Source organism: Ranitomeya variabilis, chromosome 5 (assembly GCF_051348905.1).
Source record: "Ranitomeya variabilis isolate aRanVar5 chromosome 5, aRanVar5.hap1, whole genome shotgun sequence".
Lineage (NCBI taxonomy): Eukaryota > Metazoa > Chordata > Amphibia > Anura > Dendrobatidae > Ranitomeya > Ranitomeya variabilis.
The window spans coordinates 257,233,075-257,260,758 of NC_135236.1; the positions used below are offsets into that span (position 1 = coordinate 257,233,075).

Genomic DNA, 27,684 nt, shown 5'->3' on the forward strand with positions numbered 1-27,684 from the left:
ACTGCTAGCAACAAATTACTCAATAGATATATCAATTTATGAAAAAAATGCTAAGGTAAAAAATACTGTACCCCCCTATACTTGGCACAACACGATTGAGCTTCATATAGTCAAATAATGACAGAATGAACTAATCTACTACAAAATCCCATTCCAAATATAAGAATCCCAAAACATTTGCAAGACTATGTCTTGCTGTTGGATATAAAATAAAAACACTAAAAGAACAACGCGTCGTAATACTTAACAAATGAAACCACCACACATTTCTACTAGATGTAATATGTAGAGGACAATAATAGAATTTATTCAATGGGTACAAAAAGTGGAGGGTTTTCACACAATTATTAATAAGAATGCTAGTGTGTTTCCAAAAAGGTAATGGTGGAAGGGTCGTTGACTTGGCCAGAATTTTGTAGGACTCTCTGAATTCCCATTTACCAATAATTTTCTTGAGAATCTTGCTCAGAACCTTTAAAGAGAAAAACAATTATAATAAGAAAAGTGAACAGAGTGATGTAGAAAAAAGATCATTTTCTCCCCGCAGTATCGAGCTACATTCAGGCGCTGGCCAAATTAGTAATGCTATTAACCTGCAGATTAACCCCATAGCTGCAGGTTAATAGTAATAGCATTTTTTTCTGATGACAGGTTCCCTTTAAATGGCTTTTTGCGACTTAGTGTACTTTCAATCTATGGAATAGGCAACAACTTTCCAATTACTGGTGGTCTGACTGATTGTTCCACCAGCGATCTTGAGAACTGTGGTTCTGAAGAACCACATTTTAATGGAGCAAAGGGTGAACATGCACACTGACACTTCATTCATTCATTCATTCATTCTGTTGGAAGTGCCAAAGACCAGCCAAGTCCAGCACTCGACAATCTCCGACGCTCCCATTAAGAGGGAATGGAGCGGCAGTGTGCATCCTCAACCACCTCTGTATTCACATTGGGCTCTTCACAGCCACGGTTCTCAGGATCGCTTGTGCCAGTAGTTGTCAGACAACCAGCGATCGGATAGTTAGACCATATTTAATGAATAGAGAATTGCCTTCAAACTGATATTGTGAACCGTTTCACAGACACCTGCTGTCAAAGGAAAGTCGGAAAGTCAGCAGATACACATTGATCTGTCCTTGTACTGTATAATCATTTTGTAACACATATTCCATGACAAATATTTAATGACCGTTATCATGTCTAGACAGAACATCTGAGCAACCTAAACGTAGCTAGCCTCAACCTGAAGAATGTTGCAATGGCTTGCTTGACATGCATACAATACTTTCTGTTATCTGAAGATTATTTCTGTCCTGGACAAGATGCATTGTTATAATATTAGTCAAAGTCTTATGCAGAGAGGAAATATTCAAAGTATACACATGTAAGCAAAAACAGATGAAAAATGCGGAGATACAGAAAGAAATTGTGAGAATGAATGATGTACATCAGAGGTGTCAAACTGCATTCCTCGAGGGCCGCCAACAGGTCATGTTTTCAGGATTTCCTTGTATTGCACAGGTGATAATTTAATCACCTGCACAGAATGATTCCAGCACCTTGTGGAATGCTAAGGAAATCCTGAAAACATGACCTTTTGGAGGCCCTCAAGGAATGCAGTTTGATACCTCTGATGTACATGATGGCGCTGAAATATACGGATGTAATGAATTTGACAATTAAATGACAATAAAATGACAATAAAATACAAAGAACATGGCTTCCTTACTGTGCGATTTTGCAATTCGTGGCTGACACGTATCTTCCAGTATAGTGGATATTACACCGCACCACATTATTGGTGAAATCAGACTCCAAAACAGAGTACTTGGGATTGACTACTACCTATAAGACAAGCGATATTGAATAATGAGAGACACTATCATAACGTACAAGAAGATACCTTTCAGCTCACTTACCTTGAGTATATAGTTTCCTGGTTTTACTTCTGTTATATCAATCCATTGACAGTCAATGTCAGCATTATAAGTATCATAGCATCCAGGACTTAGACCCTAAAAGACAGACATATGTTGTGAACTCCAATACTGTAAATGCTTTAAAGAAATGATAGAAAAACAAAATATCATTTTAGCAAATACATTAGCAATAGTATAACCATTCACCAAAGGAACCATAGTCGCTCACCTGAGTGTGAGATGTACATGCATATCTCTTGAGGTTCCCAAAGTCACATGTGGTATCCTCCAAACAGAAGCTAGCCTTATGTCCCTCTGCTACTTTCCGTCCTGTTGCGGCATCCAAAAGATCATAATGACTGAATTCATCCATACTATGATAGTGCCTGGAATGGAAAATTCCAAAGTCATTGTCTTCTGCTAAACTACATTTCCACCCCCCCCCCCCCATTGTCAGTTCTCCCCCAATGTGCATTTTCTCATGATATATGATGCAATATTATAATCATAACATTGAATCAGTAATGACCAAATAAATTAGATCAAGACCTAAATGATCGAAACAAATTTTCATGTTTTTTTAACAAATCATTAGTATTGTCTTTGACAGTTAACTTTATTTTATTTCACCTAAGGCTAGTGTTAGTGGCCATAATGAGCTACTTTAATAACAAGAAAAGGTGGATAATTAGGAAGTAGAATACCGATAACCTTCTGGTACTCACTGATGGCAGCTGTGCCATTCCCAAGTCTGGCGGGGTCGAGTAGGCAAGAAATCTGCAGTTCCCTGATTCTTCACTCTTTGAGGGAAGCGAAGCAGAACTCTAACATCATAATCTGTAGTATCTGCTGCATATGCGGAGCTGAGAATATAAAGAAAATGGGAGCAGTGACAATCTGACAAAAACCTTGTATAGTCAAGATGCCTTACAACACATTGTTTTTCTCTATGCAAATGAGTAAAACTTGTTATAACACGCTGTCACTTATATTATATAGTAAGTAGGTAAGTAGTGATGAGCGAGCATGATCGGGTAAGGTGTTATAGGATTCGGTGTTATCCGAGCACGCTCGTGTGCTAATAGACTATCTTGGGCATGCTCGCATACTATGCTCAAGCCCCCGTGGCTGCAGGTCTCGTAGCTGTTCGACAGCCGCAACACATGCAGGGATTGCCTAAAACAGGCAATCCCTGCATGTGTTGCTGCTGTCGAACAGCCACGAGACATGCAGCTACATCGACTCGAGCATAGTATTCGAGCATGCCCAAGATAGTCTATTAGCACACGAGCATTCTCGCTCATCACTAATAGGAAGCAAAAAAGGTTCACAGTCTGAAATTTCATTAACTTGGGCTTTGCAGGATTGCTCTGTTATGGCTCATGCAGACAACCACAGTTTTGATCCGAGTCTGATCCATCAAAACATCGAATCGCACTCGGACTAATCTTGTTCTATTGGGCCGTGCACATAATTGTGCTAAAAAATTGCAGCATCCACGGTTTGCCTCTGATAATCGGAGTGCACATAGCCATTCAAGTCTACTCATGCTTGAAAAAAATCAGCCAGCACTCGAATGACGTCTACGTGTGGCCAATTTTCATGGACATCCAGAATGGAGAGGATGGAGAAAGGGTTTTTTTTTATTTTCCACGTCCAAGAAAAACAGATCCCATTCTCATCATACTGTGTTCATACTCTGGTTAGCAAAATCGGAACGTTTTTATCTGTGAGAAACGATTGTGTGACCTTCACCTTAGCTTACAAATCCAGTTCAATATAGCCTAGATATAGCCTGCTAGTAGTTCAATGTATCAATTATATATATAGCTATATATATAAGAGGAATCGTGATTACTTGATAATCCCACCCCCTGCACAGTAGCTCCGACCCCACCACATCACCACACACAATCCCGCCCCCACATTACCACACACAATCCCGCTCATCACATTACCACACACAATCCCGCCCCCCACCACATCACCACACATAATCCCGCCCCCCAGGGCCGGCTCCAGGTTTTCATGGGCCCTTGGGCGACAGAACCTCAGTGGGCCCCCTTGTGGAGCAAATCATGTGGCGACAGTAAAACAGCAGGGACCACAGAGACCCAAATATTTTATTTAGAAAAAAACTATGTAAACTTTATAAAAACACTAGTGCAAAATAGAGAAAGTGCAATATATCAGGGAAACTTTTGATAAATTTGCTTCTCTGTAAGTTGTAAAAGACTTTTTTGACTTTTTTGTAAAAGACATTCAAAGACTGCCGCAAGGAACACGGACATGCTGCGATCTTAAAAGAAGCGCCACATGTCCGGAGTCGCAGGGCCGCCGGGTGCGTGTTACCACGCATAGCGGAGACGGGATTTCATAAAATCCCCTTCACTATGCTGGAACATCTGGACGCTGCGTGTTTGACGCTGTGGCCCCACGCAGCGTCAAACACGCAGCGTTTACTTAACGTGGACACATACCCTAACCGTTCCCATCACCAGATCACACATCTAGCCGGCAGCTTTTGTTTTGGCCAAAAGATTTTGTAAGCCGCCACCATAACACGGTAGACTCTTTTGGTGAGGCCCTACTCTGCTGTAACCTATTAAATATTTGTTAAAATATGCAATACAATTTAGGTATATTTTTATTTATTTTTCAATTTTTAAAATGACCAATAATATCACATAAAAAGAACAAATACCGCTACACCATGACCAGATGACATATTACCACCACAGTGATCGAATAATATCACATACAAAGAACAAATACCGCTACACCATGACCAGATGACATATTACCACCACAGTGATCGAATAATATCACATACAAGGGACAAATACCGCAACACCATGTCCAGACCACATATTACCACCACATAGTGACTGAATACTACAATTCTGATCAGTAATAAAAAAGCACCACACTATCACCATCAGTGCCATTATACACAGGAGATCTGTACTTAGTATGCAGTGTCTGTGTAGAGGTAATACAGTGATCACTAGTGAGATTATACACAGGAGCTCTGTATATAGTATACAGTGTATAGTGTCAGTGTATAGGTAACACTGACTTACCAGTGACGTCTCTAGGTTAAGTCCTTCATCTTTCATCCAGCACAGACCGCCATCATGTCTTCCAGCCAGGACTCGTCTCTGCAGGAAATAACAGAGTTATCTCGCGCTCCGCTTGTAGAACACATTACTTAATTTTTCCGAACTTCTACATTACACCGCATAAAGAAAAAGAGGCGACATAGTGTCACTCTACACAGTAACAGGACCGCCCCCTCATTTAAAACAGTGTCCTCAAAAAATAAATACATCACTGCAGTAATAATATCCCTTAATTAGTCCCTATGGTAATAATATTCCCCATCCTGGCCCCCGTGTGTCTCATTCCTGGCGTCAGCCATATGTTCTCCCATCCTGCCCTCATGAGTATCCTTTCTGCACCATATGATCTCCCCATCCTGCTCCATCTGTCTCCATCGTATCCATCCTGCCCCATGATCCTGCCCCATCTGTCTCCAATCCTGCCTCCAGTGTCTCCAATCATGCCCGTATCACCATTCTGCCCCGTCTCCAATCAGGCCCCCATTTCTGCAATCATGCCCCCTGTGTCTCAATTCTGCCCCATCTGTTTCCATTCCTGCCCCAGTGTCTCCAGTCATGCCCCAGTGTCTCCAGTCATGCCGCCATGTCTGTCATCCTGCCCCTTGTCTCCAATCATGCCGTTTCTCCTTTCTGCCCCCGTGTCCAGCTTTCTGCCCCCGTGTCCAGCGCTCTGCCCCCTCCTGTGTCCAGCGCTCTGCCCCCTCCTGTGTCCAGCGCTCTGCCCCCTCCTGTGTCCAGCGCTCTGCCCCCTCCTGTGTCCAGCGCTCTGCCCCCTCCTGTGTCCAGCGTTCTGCCCCCTCCTGTGTCCAGCGTTCTGCCCCCTCCTGTGTCCAGCGTTCTGCCCCCTCCTGTGTCCAGCGTTCTGCCCCCTCCTGTGTCCAGCGTTCTGCCCCCTCCTGTGTCCAGCGTTCTGCCCCCTCCTGTGTCCAGCGTTCTTCCCCCTCCTGTGTCCAGCGTTCTGCCCCCTCCTGTGTCCAGCGCTCTGCCCCCTCCTGTGTCCAGCGTTCTGCCCCCTCCTGTGTCCAGCGCTCTGCCCCCTCCTGTGTCCAGCGTTCTGCCCCCTCCTGTGTCCAGCGTTCTGCCCCCTCCTGTGTCCAGCGTTCTGCCCCCTCCTGTGTCCAGCGTTCTGCCCCCTCCTGTGTCCAGCGTTCTGCCCCCACCTGTGTCCAGCGTTCTGCCCCCTCCTGTGTCCAGCGTTCTGCCCCCTCCTGTGTCCAGCGCTCTGCCCCCTCCTGTGTCCAGCGCTCTGCCCCCTCCTGTGTCCAGCGCTCTGCCCCCTCCTGTGTCCAGCGTTCTGCCCCCTCCTGTGTCCAGCGTTCTGCCCCCTCCTGTGTCCAGCGTTCTGCCCTCTCCTGTGTCCAGCGTTCTGCCCCCTCCTGTGTCCAGCGTTCTGCCCCCTCCTGTGTCCAGCGTTCTGCCCCCTCCTGTGTCCAGCGTTCTGCCCCCTCCTGTGTCCAGCGTTCTGCCCCCTCCTGTGTCCAGCGTTCTGCCCCCTCCTGTGTCCAGCGTTCTGCCCCCTCCTGTGTCCAGCGTTCTGCCCCCTCCTGTGTCCAGCGCTCTGCCCCCTCCTGTGTCCAGCGTTCTGCCCCCTCCTGTGTCCAGCGTTCTGCCCCCTCCTGTGTCCAGCGTTCTGCCCCCTCCTGTGTCCAGCGTTCTGCCCCCTCCTGTGTCCAGCGCTCTGCCCCCCCCTGTGTCCAGCGTTCTGCCCCCCCTGTGTCCAGCGTTCTGCCCCCTCCTGTGTCCAGCGTTCTGCCCCCTCCTGTGTCCAGCGTTCTGCCCCCTCCTGTGTCCAGCGTTCTGCCCCCTCCTGTGTCCAGCGTTCTGCCCCCTCCTGTGTCCAGCGTTCTGCCCCCTCCTGTGTCCAGCGTTCTGCCCCCTCCTGTGTCCAGCGTTCTGCCCCCTCCTGTGTCCAGCGTTCTGCCCCCTCCTGTGTCCAGCGTTCTGCCCCCTCCTGTGTCCAGCGTTCTGCCCCCTCCTGTGTCCAGCGTTCTGCCCCCTCCTGTGTCCAGCGTTCTGCCCCCTCCTGTGTCCAGCGTTCTGCCCCCTCCTGTGTCCAGCGTTCTGCCCCCTCCTGTGTCCAGCGCTCTGCCCCCTCCTGTGTCCAGCGTTCTGCCCCCTCCTGTGTCCAGCGCTCTGCCCCCTCCTGTGTCCAGCGTTCTGCCCCCTCCTGTGTCCAGCGTTCTGCCCCCTCCTGTGTCCAGCGTTCTGCCCCCTCCTGTGTCCAGCGTTCTGCCCCCCCTGTGTCCAGCGTTCTGCCCCCACCTGTGTCCAGCGTTCTGCCCCCTCCTGTGTCCAGCGTTCTGCCCCCTCCTGTGTCCAGCGTTCTGCCCCCTCCTGTGTCCAGCGTTCTGCCCCCTCCTGTGTCCAGCGTTCTGCCCCCTCCTGTGTCCAGCGTTCTGCCCCCTCCTGTGTCCAGCGTTCTGCCCCCTCCTGTGTCCAGCGTTCTGCCCCCTCCTGTGTCCAGCGTTCTGCCCCCTCCTGTGTCCAGCGTTCTGCCCCCTCCTGTGTCCAGCTTTCTGCCCCCTCCTGTGTCCAGCGTTCTGCCCCCTCCTGTGTCCAGCGTTCTGCCCCCTCCTGTGTCCAGCGCTCTGCCCCCTCCTGTGTCCAGCGTTCTGCCCCCTCCTGTGTCCAGCGTTCTGCCCCCTCCTGTGTCCAGCGTTCTGCCCCCTCCTGTGTCCAGCGTTCTGCCCCCTCCTGTGTCCAGCGCTCTGCCCCCCCCTGTGTCCAGCGTTCTGCCCCCCCTGTGTCCAGCGTTCTGCCCCCTCCTGTGTCCAGCGTTCTGCCCCCTCCTGTGTCCAGCGTTCTGCCCCCTCCTGTGTCCAGCGTTCTGCCCCCTCCTGTGTCCAGCGTTCTGCCCCCTCCTGTGTCCAGCGTTCTGCCCCCTCCTGTGTCCAGCGTTCTGCCCCCTCCTGTGTCCAGCGTTCTGCCCCCTCCTGTGTCCAGCGTTCTGCCCCCTCCTGTGTCCAGCGTTCTGCCCCCTCCTGTGTCCAGCGTTCTGCCCCCTCCTGTGTCCAGCGTTCTGCCCCCTCCTGTGTCCAGCGTTCTGCCCCCTCCTAAAAGTAAAAAAAAAAAAACACTACATACTCACCGTCTGTTGCCCGTCACGTCCCCTGGAGCTTGCCGTACTGACTGTCTCAGCGCCGTCCGGCCGTAAAGCAGAGCCCAGCGGTGAACCTGCAGTAACAGCGGTTCACCGCTGGGCACCGCTGTTACGGCCGGCCGGTGCTGAGACACAGTCAGTGCGGCAAGCGCCGAGGGACATGAAGGACGACAGAAGGTGCGTATGTAGTGTTTTTTTTTTTTTTACATGGGGACTTCGGCATCGCTGAAGACAGTTTCAGCGATGCCGAAGTCGCTTGGTCGCTGGAGAGAGCTGTCTGTGTGACAGCTCCCCAGCGACCACACAGCAACTTAGTAAGATTCAGCCTGAATCCCACCCCTGTGGGCGGGGCTTTCAGCGGGGACTCCGTCTCCTCCGTCCCCTCTGTCTCTGGATCGGCGAGTCGGCGGCCAGTCCCAAGTAAGAAAAAAAAAATAAAAAAAAATTGCCGTCGGATCCTAGGGGGGCCCCCAGAAGTCAGGGGGCCCCGGCATCTGCCCGACCCTGCCGTCCGCTGACGCCGGCCCTGCCGGCGCCCCCACCACATCACCACAGATAATCCCGCCCCCCCACCACATCACCACACATAATCCCACCCCTCCACCACATCACCACCATAATCCCGCCCCTCCACCACATCACCACACATAATCTTGCCCCCCACCACATTACCACACATAATCCCGCCCCCCCACCACATTACCACACATAATCCCGCCCCCCACCACATTACCACACATATTCCCGCCCCCCACATCACCACACATAATCCCGTCCCCCACCACATCACCACACATAATCCCGCCCCCACCACATCACCACACATAATTCCGCCCCCCCACCACATCACCACACATAATGCCGCCCCTCCACCACATCAACACACATAATCCCGCCCCCCACCACATTACCACAGATAATCTCGCCCCCACCACATTACCACACATAGTCCTGCCCCCCACCACATTACCACACATAATTCCGCCCACCAACATCACCACACATAATCCCGCCCCCACCACATCACCACACATAATACTGCCCCCCACATCACCACACATAATCCCGCCCCTCCACCACATCACCACACATAATCCCGCCCCCCACCACATTCTCACACATAATCCCGCCCCCCCACATTACCACAGATAATCCCGCCCCCCCACCATATTACCACACATAATCCCGCCCCCATCACATTACCACACATAATCCCGCCCCCCACATTACCACACGAGGCTCCGTCCCCACACATTACCACACGAGGCTCCGTCCCCACACATTACCACAGGAGGCTCTGTCCCCACACATTACCACACGAGGCTCCATCCTCACACATTACCACACGAGGCTACGTCCCCCCACATTACCACACAAGGCTCCGTCCCCCCACATTACCACACGAGGCTCTGTCCTCACACATTACCACACGAGTCCCCTGTCCCCACACATTACCACACGAGGCCCCATCCCCACACATTATGACACGAGGCTCCATCCCCACACATTACCACACGAGGCTCCATCCCCCCACATTACCACACGAGGCTCAGTCCCCACACATTACCACATGAGGCTATGTCCACACACATTACCACACGAGGCTCCGTTCCCCACATTACCACATGAGGCTCCGTCCCCACACATTACCACACGAGGCTCTGTCCCCACACATTACCACACGAGGCTCCGTTCCCCCACATTACCACACAATACTCCATCCCCCCACATTACCACACAAAGCTCCCTCCCCACACATTACCACACAAGGCTCTGTCCCCGCACATTACCACATGAGGCTCCTGAGCATGCCGAGCATTAGTTGGCTGGAAACAGCTAGTATATATATATATATATATATATATATATATATATATTAGAAGCAGATTTTCTTAATATGTGAGTAACTGTTGTGTAAATGTAATAAGACAATCAAAAAACAGTAACATCTCTTTACTGCCTTGAATATTGTTAGCAGCCTTGGTCTTATGAGCTGCCTCAACCATGTAGTTAGAAATGTCACTTAATGATTCCCATAGGAATTTCATAATTTCTCCAAGCAGTTTATCGTACAATTTCTTTGCCTAAAAAGGAAAAACATATCTGAGCATGCAGACATGTTTACTGCAGCTAAATGCTAAACATTTAGGGGAACACAATGACACATCTCTTGTGACAAACTACAACGAACAAATCCAAAAGATTATTTTAGAGTATTATTCTTGAGTCAAGGAGTCAAATTATTCTTATCAAGGATATGGTGTCAGGGTTTTTTTAGAGTTAAAATGTCACTAATTTGCAAAGTTAGGCCAGGGTCACACTTGTGAGTTCAATGCGAGAAACTCGCGCGAGTCTCTCGCATCAAGTCCGGGCACTGCCGCCGGCACTCGGGACCGGAGCATGCGGCAGTGCCGGGACGTGATGCGAGAGACTCACGCGAGTTTCTTGCATTGAACTCGCACATGTGACCCCGGCCTTATACTATTTTGCGAGGCAATAGTAACTTTTAATAAGTGGGAAAGTGGGCTTGCAATTGAAAATAAATTGAGATTTATCAAATCAGACATATTTGAAAAAACTTGCAATTTTCCCTCTAGTAGGGTTGGTGTAATAAGTGGAAAAACAGCTCTAGACAGAGTTTTATATGTAAATATGAACCAATTTTCTAAAATATCATGCAGTGCTTTAATAAAAAATGGTGCAAATGACTGCAATGCAGACACAAGCAAAACTTCCCCAATTGTCTTTACTACTTGCTAGGACTCATTCAGATGTCCGGTATTTGCATACAAGTGCTATCCGTGATTTTGAGCAGTCGTACCTGTGGTGTGATTGGACCTCTCATATGTATGTGATCTTTTGTAGACTTAGAGAAAAGCAGAAAATCGTGGAGACATGTCCGGGGGTCGGATCAAAATCAGCAATGCAAGTCACTGGATAACATCCGAGTGAGATCCAATTTTGATGGATTACATAGTTATTAAGGTTGAAGGAAGACTTTAAGTCCATCTAGTTCAACCCATAGCCTAGCATGCCCTAACATGTTGATCCAGGGGAAGGCAAAAAAAACCCATGTGGTAAGAGTAAGCTCCATCATGGGGAAAAAAATTCCTTCCCGACCCCACATACGGCAATCAGACTAGTTCCCTGGATCAACGCCTTATCAAGGAATCTAATATATATACCCTGTAATATTATACTTTTCCAGAAAGGTATCCAGTCCCCTCTTAAATTGAAGCAATGAGTCACTCATTACAACATCATACGGCAGAGAGTTCCATAGTCTCACTGCTCTTACAGTAAAGAAGCCGCGTCTGTTATTATGCTTAAACCTTTTTTCCTCCAGACGTAGAGGATGCCCCCTTGTCCCTGTCACCAGTCTATGATTAAAAAGATCATCAGAAAGGTCTTTGTACTGTCCCCTCATATATTTATACATTAACATAAGATCACCCCTTAGTCTTCGTTTTTCCAAACTAAATAGCCCCAAGTGTAATAACCTATCTTGGTATGGCAGACCCCCCAGTCCTCTAAAAACCTTGGTTGCTCTTCTCTGCACCTGCTCCAGTTCAGCTATGTCTTTCTTATACACCGGAGACCAGAACTGTGCACAGTATTCTAAGTGTGAGGTAAAATTATGTTCTCCTCATGAGCATCTATGCCTCTTTTAATGCATCCCATTATTTTATTTGCCTTTGTAGCAGCTGCCTGACACTGGCCACTGAATATGAGTTTGTCATCCACCCATACACCCAGGTCTTTTTCATTGACGGTTTTGCCCAGAGTTTTAGAATTAAGCACATAGTTATACATCTTATTACTTCTACCCAAGTGCATGACCTTACATTTATCCCCATTAGAGCTCATTTGCCATTTATCAGCCCAAGCTTCTAGCTTACATAAATCAGCCTGTAATATAAAATTGTCCTCCCCTGTATTGATTACCCTGCAGAGTTTAGTGTCATCTGCAAATATTGAAATTCTACTCTGAATGCCCCCTACAAGGTCATTAATAAATATGTTAATAAGAAGAGGGCCCAATACTGACCCCTGTGGTACCTCACTACTAACCGTGACCCAGTCCGAGTGTGCTCCATTAATAACCACCCTTTGTTTCTTATCCCTGAGCCAACTCTCAACCCACTTGCACATATTTTCCCCTATCCCCATTATTCTCATTTTATGTATCAACCTTTTGTGTGGCACCGTATCAAAAGCTTTTGAAAAGTCCATATACACTACATCTACTGGGTTCCCTTGGTCCAGACCGGAACTTACCTCTTCATAGAAGCTGATCAAATTAGTCTGACATGAACGGTCCCTAGTAAACCCGTGCTGATACTGGGTCATGAGGTTATTCCTCTTCAGATACTCCAGTATAGCATCCCTTAGAATGCCCTCCAGGATTTTACCCACAGTAGAGGTTAAACTTACTGGCCTATAATTTCCGAGTTCAGTTTTTGTCCCCTTTTTGAATATTGGCACCACATTTGCTATACGCCAGTCCTGTGGTACAGACCCTGTTATTATGGACTCTTTAAAGATTAAAAATAATGGTCTATCAATGACTGTACTTAATTCCTGCAGTACTCGGGGGTGTATCCCATCCGGGCCCGGAGATTTGTCAATTTTTGTGATTTTTAGACGCCGCCGTACTTCCTGCTGGGTTAAGCAGGTAACATTAAATTCGGAATTATCATCACTAGTCATATTGGCTGCCATGGGATTTTCTTTTGTAAATACTGATGAAAAAAAGTCATTTAGCATATTGGCTTTTTCCTCATCCTCATCCACCATTTCACCCAGACTATTTTTAAGGGGGCCAACACTATCATTTTTTAGTTTCTTACTATTTATGTAGTTAAAGAATATTTTGGGGTTATTTTTGCTCTCCCTAGCAATGAGTCTCTCTGTCTCAATCTTTGCTGCCTTGATTTGCTTTTTACATAATTTATTTAATTTTTTGTATTTATTTAATGCCTCCTCACTACCTACTTCCTTTAATTCTCTAAATGCTTTCTTTTTGTCACTTATTGCGCCCCTTACAGCTTTATTTAGCCATATTGGTTTCCTCCTATTTCTAGCATGTTTATTCCCATACGGTATATACTGTGCACAGGTCCTATCCAGGATGCTAATAAATGTCTCCCATTTTCTTTGTGTACTTTTATGTCTCAGGATATCGTCCCAGTTAATTGCACCAAGATCCTCTCTCATCCGTTGGAAATTTGCCCTCCTGAAGTTTAGTGTCCTTGTCACCCCTCTACTACACATCTTATTAAAGGAGACATGAAAACTTATTATTTTGTGATCACTATTCCCCAAGTGACCCTCAACCCTTATATTTGATATGCGGTCTGGCCTGTTGGTTAATATTAGGTCTAGCAGTGCCCCCCTTCTTGTTGGGTCCTGAACCAGTTGTGAAAGGTAATTGTCTCTCATAGTTGTCAAAAACCGATTACCTTTACTGGAACTGCAGGTTTCTGTTCCCCAATCTATTTCAGGGTAGTTGAAGTCCCCCATAATAATGACTTCTCCTTGAGTCGCAGCTTCATCTATTTGCTTTACAAGGATATTCTCCATTGCTTCCATTATTTTTGGAGATTTATAACAAACCCCTATCAGTAATTTATTATTTTTTCCCCCTCCCCTTATCTCCACCCACAGGGACTCTACATTTTCATTAGATTCACCTATATTATCACGCAGGATGGGTTTTAAGGTCGATTTTACAAACAGACACACCCCACCCCCTCTCTTATCTGTACGGTCATTTCTGAAAAGGCTATAGCCCTGCAAGTTAACAGCCCAGTCATGGCTCTCATCCAGCCATGTTTCAGATATCCCTACCATGTCATAATTATGTTCCAACAACATTAGTTCTAATTCGTCCATTTTGTTGGCGAGGCTTCTGGCATTAGTATACATGCACTTGATGTTCCTCTCTGTACCTCTATTCTTTCTTAAATTACTAACTGTTCTAACCCCACCCCCCATGCCTCCGCCACCCCCAACTTCCTTATTTGTGCCAAGGCCTCTATCTGCACTATCTTCCCCACCTATAAAATGAATACCCTCCCCCCCATTCCCTAGTTTAAACACTCCTCCAACCTTCTAACCATTTTCTCCCCCAGCACAGCTGCACCTTCCCCATTGAGGTGCAGCCCATCCCTAGCGTAGAGCCTGTAGCCAACTGAGAAGTCGGCCCAGTTCTGCAGGAACCCAAACCCCTCCTTCCTACACCAATTCTTGAGCCACTTATTAACCTCCCTAATCTCCCGTTGCCTCTCTGGCGTGGCACGTGGTACAGGCAGTATTTCAGAAAATACCACGTTGGAGGTCCTTGCTTTCAGCTTGCAGCCTAATTCCCTGAAATCATCTTTAAGGACCTTCCACCTACCTCTAACTTTGTCATTTGTGCCAATGTGCACCATGACCGCTGGGTCCTCAATTGTCAGAATGGCAATTTTTTTTTTTAAATTCTCCATGTTTGAGAAAATCTAATGACACTCAGACCACAATGATCAATCAACAATCAGAGCCTGATCAGAATAATCGGTCTGTTTTTCTCAGTCGTGGAAAAACCAGACGTGTGAATTAGGCCTATAATGAAGACTAGAAATTAGAAGCATCAGGTACACACTTGTGCTCCATTTAAATACTATTTTCACTTTCACATGTAGATGTTTTCTGCATGAAAGAAGCACTCTCATTAACTTTTTTTCCCATAAACCTGTGTAAATGTTAGTGTAGTGTAGGTGTATTAATATACCCACCGAATACCATATTCTTTCTAACCAGCACCATTCTGGTCCTCTTTTGAGACACTTGATGATGATTCAGGCTCCTCCAGATTACACTGCACTTTGTGTGATCCGGATATGGCCTCTACGTCAGCCGGTGCAGCATCAGAAGAAGGCTCCATAGACTTACACTGCAAAAGAGACTTCAAGCTCACATCCAGAGCGCAGTGTAATCCGGAGAGCCTGAATTGCCGTCACGTGGACCGGAACGGTGCTGGTTACCGTAGAAGATGGTGATCAGTGAGTTATTACCACACTGACTTTATACTACACTAAAACTTAAGCCAGGGTCACACTAGAGAGAAATATGGACGAGGGAGAGGCGCAAAAACAACGCAATGCACTCAGACCAATGTTTCTCTATGGGGCAGCTTCTATCTGCCGTCCGTATATTTCTCGACCGTACTTTTCGGGCTGAGAAAATTGCAGCATGCTGCGATTGTCACCGTATTCCTCCAAAAATCCGCCAATGCAAGTCTATGGGTGCAAGAAAAATACGGATTATACACAGACCACACGTCTGCCTTGCGAGAAATATGCACCGGTGTCCTATAGAAAAGCCGGTAATTCAGTGCGGTGTACAGTAAAATCACACTGACAGGTTAAAAATAGAATAGATAAAATAAATGTCTACACATAGAATAGGTAGATATATACTAGCTGTTTCCAGCCAGCTAATGCTCGGCACGCTCAGGAGCCTCATGTGGTAATGTGCGGGGACGGAGCCTCGTGTGGTAATGTGTGGGGAGGGAGCTTCGTGTGGTAATGTGGGGGGATGGAGTATTGTGTGGTAATGTGGGGGAATGGAGCCTCATGTGGTAATGTGTGGGGACGGAGCTTCGTGTGGTAATGTGTGGGGACGGAGCCTCATGTGGTAATGTGGAGAATGGAGCCACGTGTGGTAATGTGTGTGGACAGAGCCTCGTGTGGTAATGTGGGAGGACGGAGCCACGTGTGGTAATGTGTGTGGACAGAGCCTCGTGTGGTAATGTGTGGGGACTGAGCCTCGTGTGGTAATGTGTGGGGACGGGGCCTCGTGTGGTAATGTGTGGGGACAGAGCCTAGTGTGGTAATGTGGGGGGACGGAGCCTCGTATGGTAATGTGTGGGGACAGAGCCTCATGTGGTAATGTGTGGGGATGGAGCCTCGTGTGGTAATGTGTGGGGACGAAGCCTCGTGTGGTAATGTGTGGAAACGGAGCCTCGTGTGGTAATGTGTGGGGACGGAGCCTCGTGTGGTAATGTGGGGGGCGGGATTATGTGTGGTAATGTGATGGGGGCAGGATTATGTGTGGTAATGTGGTGGGGGGCGGGATTATCTGTGGTAATGTGGGGGGGCGGGATTATGTGTGGTGATGTGGTGGGGGGCGGGATTATGTGTGGGAATGTGGTGGGGGGCGGGATTATGTGTGGTGATGTGGTGGAGGGGCAGGATTATGTGTGGTGATGTGGTGGGGGGGTGGGATTATGTGTGGTGATGTGGTGGGGGAGGGATTATGTGTGGTAATGTGGTGGGGGGGCAGGACTATGTGTGGTAATGTGGTGGGGGGCGAGATTATCTGTGGTAATGTGGTGGGGGTGAGATTATGTGTGGTGATGTGGTGGAGGGGCGGCATTATGTGTGGTGATGTGGTGGGGGGGCGGGATTATGTGTGGTGGTGTGGTGGGGGCGGGATTATGTGTGGTGATGTGGTGGGGGGCGGGATTATGTGTAATGATGTGGTGGGGGGCGGGAATATGTGTGGTAATGTGGTGGGGGGGCGGGATTATGTGTGGTAATGTGGTGGGGGGGCGGGATTATGTGTGGTGATGTGGTGGAGGGGCGGGATAATGTGTGGTGATGTGGTGGGGGGCGAGATTATGTGTGGTGATGTGGTGGAGGGGCGGGATAATGTGTGGTGATGTGGTGGAGGGGCGGGATTATGTGTAGTGATGTGGTGGGGGGGCAAGATTATGTGTGGTGATGTGGTGGGGGCGGGATTATGTGTGGTGATGTGGTGGAGGGGCGGGATTATGTGTGGTGATGTGGTGGAGGGGCGGGATTATGTGTGGTGATGTGGTGGGGGGGCAAGATTATGTGTGGTGATGTGGTGGGGGCGGGATTATGTGTGGTGATGTGGTGGGGGGCAGGATTATGTGTGGTGATGTGGTGGGGGGCGGGATTATGTGTGGTGATGTGGTGGGGCGGGATTATGTGTGGTGATGTGGTGGGGGGGTGGGATTATGTGTGGTGATGTGGTGGGGCGGGATTATATGTGGTGATGTGGTGGGGGGCAGGATTATGTGTGGTGATGTGGTGGGGGTGGGATTATTTGTGGTGATGTGGTGGGGGGCGGGATTATGGGTGGTGATGTGGTGGGGGGCGGGATTATGTGTGGTGGGGGGGCGGAATTATGTGTGGTGATGTGGTGGGGGGCGGGATTATGTGTGGTGGGGGGCGGGATTATGTGTGGTGATGTAGTGGGGGCGCGGGATTATGTGTGGTGATGTGGTGGGGGCGCGGGACTATGTGTGGTGATGTGGTGGGGGGCAGGATTATGTGTGGTGATGTGGTGGGGGGGCGGGATTATCTGTGGTAATGTGGGGGGGCGGCATTATGTGTGGTGATGTGGTGTGGGCCGGGATTATGTGTGGTAATGTGGTGGGGGGCGGGATTATGTGTGGTAATGTGGTGGGGGCGGGATTATCTGTGGTAATGTGGTGGGGGGGCGGGATTATGTGTAGTGATGTGGTGGGGGGGCGGTATTATGTGTGGTGATGTGTTGGGGGCGGGATTATGTGTGGTGAAGTGGTTGGAGGGCGGGATTATGTGTGGTAATGGGGTGGGATTATGTGTGGTGATGTGGTAGGGGGGCGGGATTATGTGTGTTAATGTGGTGGGGGGTGGGATTATATGTGGTAATGTGGTGGGGGGCAGGATTATCTGGGGTAATGTGGTGGGGGGTTGGATTATGTGTGGTAATGTGGTGGGGGGGCGGGATTATGTGTGGTGATGTGGTGGGGGGCGGGATTATGTGTGGTAATGTGGTGGGGGGCGGGATTATCTGTGGTAATGTGGTGGGGGGCGGGATTGTGTGGAGATGTGGTGGGGGGCGGGATTGTGTGTGGTAATGTGGTGGGGGCGGGATTGTGTGTGGTGATGTGGTGGGGGGCAGAGCTACTGTGCAGGGGGTGGGATTAGCGAGTAATCACGATGCCTCTTATATATAGATGTCAGTGAGACACACGCACATATATATATATATATATATATTTTTATATTTAATACACAGATAGCAGAAAAGCCGGTAATTCAGTGCGGTGTACAGTAAAATCACGCTGACAGGTTAAAAATAGAATAGATAAAATAAATGTCTACACATAGAATAGGTAGATATATTTGTCAGTGAGACACACACATATATATATATATATATATATATATATATATATATTATATATTTAATACACAGCTAGATAGCAGAAAAGCCGGTAATTCAATTGCCGGCTTTTGCAATGTCCTTACCAAACCCGACAAGATATGAGACATGGTTTACATACAGTAAACCATTTCATATCCATTATATTTTATATGACCCTCACTAATAATGTTAGAAGTGTTTGTGTGCAAAATTTGGGAGCTCTAGGTGTCTTATTGTCACTTCTCCATTATTAGCCATGGTTAATGTCACCTTACAATAGCAAGGTGACATTAACCCCTCATTACTCCATATCCCACCGCTACAGGGGAGTGGGAAGAGAGAGGCTAAGTGCCAGAATAGGCACATCTTACAGATGCGCCTGTTCTGGGGTGGCTGGGGGCAGATGTTTTTAGCCAGGGGGCCCAATAGCCATGGTCCCTCTCTAGGCTATTAATATCTGCCCTCAGTCACTGGCTTTCCCTCTCTGGCGGAGAAAATTGCACAGGAGCCCATGCCAGTTTTTTCCGTGAATTAACCCTTTAACTTAACACCTAGAGCTCCCAAATTTTGCACACAGACACTTCTAACATTATTAGTGAGGGATATATAAAAATATAACAGATATGCCATGGTTTACTATATGTAAACCATATCTCATATCCTGTCAGGTTCTGCAATTTTACAGAACCCGACAATTGAATCACGGGCTTTTATGCTACCTAGCTCTGTATGAAATATATATAGTCTATATATATATATATATATATATATATATATATATATATCTGTCACTGACATATATATATATATATATATATAGAGAGAGAGAGAGAGAGAGACTATATATGTTTTCACAAATATTTGAGCCCATGGATCCATTATATGTCCATTTTGCAAGCAGGCGAGAAAATCTTGCCGTACGGATGCCATACGGATGACACATGGATATTTTTTGGAGAAAATATTACATCCTCGCATTGAATAAGGATCATTGTTCAGGAACTTTTCTGTGAATCTCGGCCGTAAAAAACGGACCGTATTTTTATACGTTAGGTGTGACCCCGGCCTTACATAGGTTTACGTGAAGAAAAAAGTTAATGGGATTGACACACTGTAAATAATTATATCACTTATCTTGTAGAGACCCTGAATTACAGCAAACATTATAGTTCACAATTTTGCAGTCTTCTGAACTAACAGCATGGGTGGTCTGTATTCCAGGAATTCCAATCTTTACATCAGCCCTCCTGCACAAGTCCGGGTTTCCAGTACTGTGGTATCTGCTTTTTTCCATGGATACCACACCTACCCTCTATAACTTATGTTGCTCTGCACAAGTCTGTGTTTTTACAATGTTTAACATTGGAAAGTATAGGAAAAGCTGTGTGATATATTTCTTTATTTATCAATACTGGAAAAACACTGATTGTAAAAATGGACACACTGATGGAAAACACTGATGACACCGGTACCACTTTTAGGCTATGTGTCCGCAGCATTTCCGCAACTCCCTGCTGCAGGTAAAACGCATGCGGAATTCGCATGCGTTTTCCCGCAAAACACAAGCGTTTTGCAAGTGTTTTTAGCTTGCAGAATGCTTGCGTTTTCCAATCGATTTGAAGCACCGCTTGGAATAGTGCTTGACAAGTGTGACCAACTTTTTACTATTGATGTTTCCTATGCAGCATCAATAGTAAAAGATTGAATGTTAAAAATAATTTTAAAAAAATATGGTTATTCTCACCTTCCGACGGCCCCCGATCTCCTCAGCGGCGCTCCCGGTACGTTCTGTTCCCAGGGATGCTTTGCGCGAAGAACCTTTGTGACGTCATGGTCGCGTGACCGCGACGTTATCCCAGGTCCTTCGCGCAATGCTTCCCTTGGAACGGAAGCCGACGCGTGCACCAATGAGTGGCGGGAGGACTCAGGGGCCATCAGAAGGTAAATATATCCCTATTTTTTATTTTAATTCTTTTTTTTACAGGAATATTGTACCCAGAGCCTGGAGGAGTCTCCTCTCCTCCAGACCCTGGGTACCATCCGCACATTAAGCGCTCACTTTACGCATGGTGGGCATAGCCACATGCGTAAAGTGAGCATTTCAATGCAATCCTATCGCTGCGAAATCGCCGCAATTCCGCAGAAATAATGAACATGCTGCGGATTTTACCGCTATGCGATTCCGCAGCGGGAAAATCCGCGGCATGGGCACAGCAAGTGCGGAATCCCATAGGATTGCATGGGAATGCGGGTTTTATGTGTTTCCGCTGCAGCAAAAAATGCATAAAAAACGCAATGTGGACACACAGCCTAACACATACACATACGTGTTTTATACAATCGAGTGACGGAGGCCTAAGATGTAGTACAATAATCTAAAATATGGAAAACTAGGCGTGTGTTCACATGTGGCATTTTGCCGTGCATTTATTGCATTTTTTTCCCACTAATTTTTGTTTTACAAATGCAGCATTTCACTGTCTCAGCAAAATGAATGAGATTTCTGAAATCTCATGAACATGTTGCTTATTTTTCTTTTAGAAATTGCTTCCAATCTGTGAAATGTAAATTCCTTCAACATTATTGCAGCATGTTTCACCCATTCTAGTGAATTGGAAAAAAAACATAATAATAATTCATCAAAAACTAGCATAAAAACATGGCAAAAATGTACATTTTTTACACAGATTTTTTCCTGCTAAGAGACAAATACTTGAGTACATACCCTAGGGCTATATTCACACTTGCTTTTTTGCTGCGTTTTTTTCCACAGGCAAAACCTACTCTCTTGGCAATAAAGAAGCTGCTCACCAAAAACACAGCAAAAGCTGATAATTGCGTTTTTTGCTGTGTTTTTGCACTCTCCCATTGTTTACTATGGGTGAAAAAACGCTGCAAATACACAGAAAAAAGAGGAAAGAAGTGACTTGCTGCAATTTGCAAAAGTGCAGCAATTTTTCAAATCAGTCAGGAAAAAAACAATGTGTGTGTATGAGACTTCTGACTTGTACATGTCAAAGTTGGATTTGGTTTTCCGATCACACGCTTTCATGCAAATCAATGTGTCTGTGGAAAACATCGGACTGCACTTCAATGTCATCTGAGTGCAGTCAGATTTTCCAATTTTCATGGACTGACAAAACGGAGAAGATGGAAAAATGTTTTTTTTCAATCTTGTCCTCATCCAAGGAAATCGGAAGACACTATGCTAATCACTTGGAGTTTGATCAGAGTGTTATTAGCATAATTGGCCCGATTCTCTTGGATAGAATAAAATACTGTCGTGTGACCCTCGCCTAAAAAGAGAATGTATTTGTACTATAAATCAATCAATGATACAAACATTACATCAATAAAATGAAAACATTTTAGACGTTATATTTTTTAGATAAATTTTGTTGTAAACTTATTGTTCCAAAAGTGTCTACCCTTACAGGAAGAACTTTTCCCAGTATACAGATCATGTACTGTTCTTTAAACACAAACAAGAACCATAGAACAGATTTGGAGCAAGGCAGCAGTCACTAGATGGGAGAGCAATGGAGCAAAGTTACTGTTTGCTTATAGGGTAACAGATTAGAGAACATAATGTTCAACAACTACTGGCTCGTGTCTATGAGAACAGAAAACCCTTCAGCAAAGGGTATGCAATTTATTTTATCTGTATTTCCTACATTTGCTCTACTTTTCTAGTTCCTCCTAAAGTTCAAGGTAATTGCTGTAAGAGAACAAATGTTTTGAATCGCTAGATGAAATATTGTTCTGATTGGTTGCTAGAAGTAGCTCCTCCACTTTCTCAACTCCTAAATGAGTGTGAAACAATGATTACATTAGATGTATATGGACTCAGGAAGAACTCAAAGTTCATTTATGCTTACGCTTAAGGCCAGGGACAACAGTATTAAACAATTGTCTAATGCTTTAAGACAAGTGGCACCAGAATAACTGGCAGGCTTTTTCTCCTTCCTAAATATGCATGTTGTATGGAACTTCAGAGAATAGAAGTCTCAAAGTGGAGCTAGTTGGTCTTATACCATGTTTGCATTTGGATCTAATCAATAAAATCAATTATTATGTAAAGGAACATTTGAATTAAAGTTAAATTTAAATTGTATCAAGTTGTCTCTGAAATAGTCTCTGTATGTGCACGAATTACCCAACTCAACATCTGCCTGGTAGTAGGTCTTCTGCACCATGTTCCAAATTATTATGCAAATTGGATTTGTGTCATAAAGATTTAATTGTTTTGTTTTTCAAATACGCTCATGGATGGTATTGTGTCTCAGGGCTCAATGGATCACTGAAATCAATCTTAAACACGTGATAATTAGTTTTCCAGGTGATTCTAATTAAAGGAAAACTACTTAAAAATGATGTTCCACATTATTAAGCGGGCCACAGTTTTCAAGTAAGATGGGAAAGAAAAAGGATCTCTCTGCTGCTGAAAAGCATCAAATAGTGCAATGCCTTGATCAAGGGATGAAAACATTAGATATTAGAAATCTTAAGCGTGATCATCGTACTGTTAAGAGATTTGTGGCTGAATGTGAGCACAGACGTGTTCGTGCTGATAAAGGCATAATGAGGGAGGTTTCTGCCAGGCAAGTTCATCGGATTAAGAGAGCAGCTGCTAAAAAGCCATTACAAACCAGCAAACAGATATTTGAAGCTGCTGGTGCCTCTGGAGTCCCTCAAACCTCAAGGTGTAGGATCCTTCAAAGGCTTGCTTTGGTTCATAAACCTACTATTCGGCCACCCCTAAACAGTGTTCACAAGCAGAAACGGTTGCAGTGGGCCCACACATACATGAAGACTAATTTTCAAACAGTCTTGTTTACTGATGAGTGTCAAGCAACCCTGGATGGTCCAGATGGATGGAGTAGTGGATGGTTGGTGGATGGCCACCATGTCCCAACAAGGCTGCGACATCAGAAAAGAGGTGGAGGAGTCATGTTTTGGGCCAGAATCATGGGGAAACAGAAGGTAGGGCCCTTTAAGGTTCCTGACGGTGTGAAAATGACCTCTGCAAAGTATATATAGAGTTTCTGACTGACAACTTTCTTACATGGTATAAAAAGCAGAAACGTGCCTTCAGGAGCAAGACAATCTCATGCTGCAAATACCTTTGAGTCATTGGCTGCTATGGGCATAAAAGGAGATAAACTCATGATGTGGCCACCATCTTCCCCTGACCTCAACCCTATAGAGAACCTTTGGAGTATCATCAAGCAAAAGATCTATGAGGGTGGGAGACAGTTCACATCAAAACCGCAGCTCTGGGAGGCTATTCTGACTTCATGCAGAGAAATACAAGCAGAAACTCTCCAAAAACGCACAAGTTCAATGGATGCAAGAATTGTGAAGGTGACATCAAAGAAGGGTCTTATGTTAACATGTAACTTGGCCTGTTAGAATGTTTTGGAGTTAAATAGCTTTTTTATTCAGTGAATGTGACCTCCTAATGCTGCAAATTCTACAAATGAGCGTTTTCAGTTCTTTAAAACATATCAAATGTTTAGAAATTCTACTGTGCCTAATAATTTGGAACAGCGCATTAAGTTTTTATTCATTTTGGAGATTACACTGTTATTATTGGGAGGTTTCTTCAATAAAATTGGATGTATACTCGAACGGGTGATGACTTTTATTAGACTGACTGTCATTTGCACTGACCATTTAGGAATATCCGAGAAAAATATCATTTGCATAATAATTTGGAACATGGTGTAGTAAGGCAAGGGTCACACTAGCGTATGGCATCGGATGCGATATGCTAATGCCCCATGGCTCCTGCTCTGCTGCAAGCGGGAGCCAATTGTCATGCGTCTGTGCTCCGAGCCTCTCGCACAGCTGCACAGGAGGCAGAGAAACAAATTTCTCCATCTCCTCCATTGCCGGCATCGGTGTATATCGCACAGCACTCGAATGATATCCGAGTGATGTGTGCTGTGTCACTCGCACCCATAGACTTATATGGGTGCGAGTGCGCCGAGACTCGGCCGAGTGTCAGTGACAATCACAGCATGCTGCGATTTCACTCGCATGTATAATACGGCCAAGAAAAAAAACAGTGATGTGAGCTTCCCCATAGATTAACAGCGGTCCGAGTGCTATGCGATGTTTTATAGCATAGCATTCGTCCGTATTCCTCGCAAGTGTGACCCCGGACTTAATGGTGACTATGAGTTCTTCTAAAGACCAGTACAATTCCTTTTATACTATCTGTAGGTTTCAGCCTCTATTTTTACAAAGCAGGTTTGAAAATGAAAGTTCTGATTGATTGTTATAGGTGATATTGTCATTTTTATCAGAACAATTTTATAGCACTAGGCTTTTCTGCCAAAGGTTCTTAGTAAAAGCTCATCTAAGATCCTGAAACCACAGGTTGTAGATAAAAAATTAATTTGTATTCTAGAACATATTTTGAGGGTACAAACCTAGAGAGACAACGTTCTTCTGCTGCGCAGCGTAGGGAATATAGATGAGCTCGCTGTACATAGGTTGCAGCCTGGACATAGCTTGGATCAGGAACCAAATCAGGAAGCCCTAAAACAGAAAACAAGATTAACTCGTGTCATTATCTGAAGAAACTTAATTAGACAATTTCCTTTTGTTGAATGGTTTTCTTAAACCATCCATTGATAAGTTTTAATCTTTGGAGAAACCCCAAACAAATGTTTGATACCCCTACAGTACTGGAATAGAGAGAATTAGTATTATATGCCTATATGCAGACTGTGTGTGAGACTTGCAGCTGCGCTGGATCCTCATGGGGGAGACATACACAATATAAGTTTCTGCTATTAGATGCATGTTCAAAAATCTCTGTTCTATTATTTCAGAATTCCAGAGGAGAATTTTTGAAAAAAAGACTTTCAATGAGAAATCACAAGAACTTGTCCGAGATGCATCTATTTTTCATGGCAATATAAAAAAATTCTGCTCAACAGCAGTCAATCATCCTATTTCCCCTCCACCCCTCAGACGAGGGGTTGAAGAGAGGCTTGGAGCGTAACAATATTATATCTTACAGTTATTAGGTTCTTTAGGAGGACGTAGATCTGGGTATTTATTCTGACGGAATATAGGCTGAACTGGATGGACAAATGTCTTTTTTCGGTCTTACTAACTATGTTACTAAAATGTACAATGCTTCAACTATACAACTAGTTATTTTTCAAGACACTAGCAGTAAACTCACCTCTTCCACTGTGACCATTACGGAAAACACTCCCAACACTGGCTCTTCCTTGTTGCCCAGTCTGTGATTCACCTCCATTGCTTGGCGTATTAGCCGCCCGACTTTGTGGTTGATAATATTCTGGCCTTTGTGCTCCATAGTAGCCATCTGCCTGACTTACTCCCCCATATGGGGGAAATCCTGCATCACCACCTCCGCCTGCCACAGGGGGGCGTACTGGATCACTGTCTACAGGGATATCACCTCCTCTGAAAAGGCTATGGGCAAATCGTCTGTCAAGTCCATCCTGGGGCACAGCAGGATTGACTGGAGCTGGCTGCCTTGGGGGCAAAACTGGTGGAGCAAAATATGGTGGTTGAGCAAAAGGTGGAGAAGGTTCCTCATAGAAATCTTCATAACCTCCCCCCCAAGGAGGTTGTGCAGCATAGCCACCCCCACTTCTTGTATAGCCATAACTTTCATCATATGTCTGAGGATAAAATTCAGGTGGCTGGGGTACAAAGGGTGGCAGTTGTCTTGGGACAAAAGACTGACCTACAGAATTTTGGGATGATGACTGACGTATTCTAGTACTTCCACCTCTTCCACCACCTGCACTCCCAGCCCCTGCAGATGGAACAAAACGACTTGTGCTAGCAGTTTCACCTGCCCCTTGCCAATTATCTGGCACCTGGCCAAAACCAAATGGATGACGAGTATTGCCCCTGACTGTCTGAGATCCAGTGCGTGGTAAGGTGGGTGCTTGACGACGGAGATCCACACCACTTCTCCCTCCATCTACTACAACTCTAGTTCCTCCTGTGCCCTCTCCTGCAGCCTGGTATTCTGACCCCGAATTCAGTAGCCGGTAACGTCTTCCACTTTCTTCCCACTGTATCATTTGTCCCCAGCCTGCCCCATCTTGACCCAGGCACAGGGAAAGTCCTGACAGAAATAGGCATAGTTGTGCTAACAGAGCCATGGTGGTGTCCTCCCTTCAGTGACAGACTGAGGAATGTGGTAGTGAGGTGCCAAGCTGAATTGAGTAAAGCTGGTCTTCAATGTTCACATGAACAAACACATGTTGGTGAGAACAGATATGGGTCAAGAGCTTCCTTGCTGTAACTGGGTGATGAGAAAAAAGTTGTGAGCAAATTTGAGGTCTGATAAGAAGAATCAATACAGCAGTAAAGCAGAAGACATCAAGTACAGGTTCCTGTCATGTAGATCAGTGGTAGTTCAGGAATCCTTTACAGGGCAGCAAAGGATGGTGCAGTTAGGAGAGACTCTGCAGGTCCCTGCCAGACACTTCTCAATTTCTCCAGCACAGGAAGGGTTATCAGTCACATTCTTTGTTCTCCAGGTCCTGTATTCTGTTCATGTTGGTCAATAATTTGCTGAACCTTGCAGTGTTGTCAAGTCCCTTGTACGCCCTGTCCTCCTTATCTGTCTCCTCCGTCACTCCATCCTTTCCCTGTATCCATTTCTCCTATAACTTCCTGTTTATCCCCCTCTCCCTCACTTTTCCCTCTCTCCGCCCTCCTTTCCTTCCTCACTGCCCCTTCCCAAACTTTCACTCATCAGAACTGTGTGTGCAGCGCAGCTCTCCCCCTTATTCTCCACACTTTTCTGTACTGCATAGTTACACAACATGTAGGAATGATAATGTAACCTATTCTCTACTGAGAAGGCTAGAATGGAGTGTTTTCGAGGTGACTTCATGGAATGAATAAATAGGATAACCAATTTCCCAGTAGTTTCATAAAGCTGTAAAGAAAAACTATATGAAGTGAATATACACAAGTCCATGACACATTTCTATAGGTGACTTTACAGTTACCTGGCAACAAAGTAAGTGGTGTAACTTGAAGCTCATGCTAAATCTCCCACAAGTTCCTAAACATTAATGGGTCTTTTATAGTGTTAATGTTCTTATATGAAACAAAGGCACCTTTTGGGGCCCCCAAAGCTCCAGGGCCCATGGCTGACTGCAACCCCTGCACTCACTATAGTAACACCTTGGAACAATGTGCTGGATGGAAGGAGGAGTGCATGCAGGCAGCAACCTTCTCACTCCACTCTATTTCACACAGTGGATTGGCTACAATGTAAAGGGCTGAAAGTGGCAACTGTGCAGATAGTGCCTTACTTCAATCT

At 45.9% G+C, this 27,684-nt stretch overlaps 1 protein-coding gene across 1 annotated transcript; it reads right to left on the reverse strand.

The window, feature by feature from the left end:
* Nucleotides 1-266: 266 nt before the first annotated feature.
* On the reverse strand, nt 267-27,032 carry LOXL1 (lysyl oxidase like 1). Its single transcript, XM_077264113.1, has 7 exons — nt 25,549-27,032; nt 24,785-24,893; nt 2,648-2,785; nt 2,152-2,308; nt 1,923-2,018; nt 1,733-1,848; nt 267-472 (listed from the first exon to the last, which is right to left on the reverse strand). Exons 1-7 carry the CDS (start codon nt 26,507-26,509, stop codon nt 466-468), a joined length of 1,584 nt encoding a protein of 527 aa, XP_077120228.1. The 5' UTR covers nt 26,510-27,032; the 3' UTR covers nt 267-465.
* Between the last annotated feature and the right edge of the window lie 652 nt (nt 27,033-27,684).

What these genes read in the sequence shown, in the direction of transcription:
- LOXL1 (XM_077264113.1), bottom strand. Translation starts at nt 26,509, where the DNA reads ATGGCTCTGTTAGCACAACTATGCCTATTTCTGTCAGGACTTTCCCTG. An exon ending in GAATGGCACAGCTGCCATCA is followed by an intron (nt 2,309 to 2,647) that starts GTGAGTACCAGA and finishes TTTCCATTCCAG; the next exon opens with GCACTATCATAGTATGGATG. An exon ending in CAGGAAACTATATACTCAAG is followed by an intron (nt 1,849 to 1,922) that starts GTAAGTGAGCTG and finishes CTTGTCTTATAG; the next exon opens with GTAGTAGTCAATCCCAAGTA.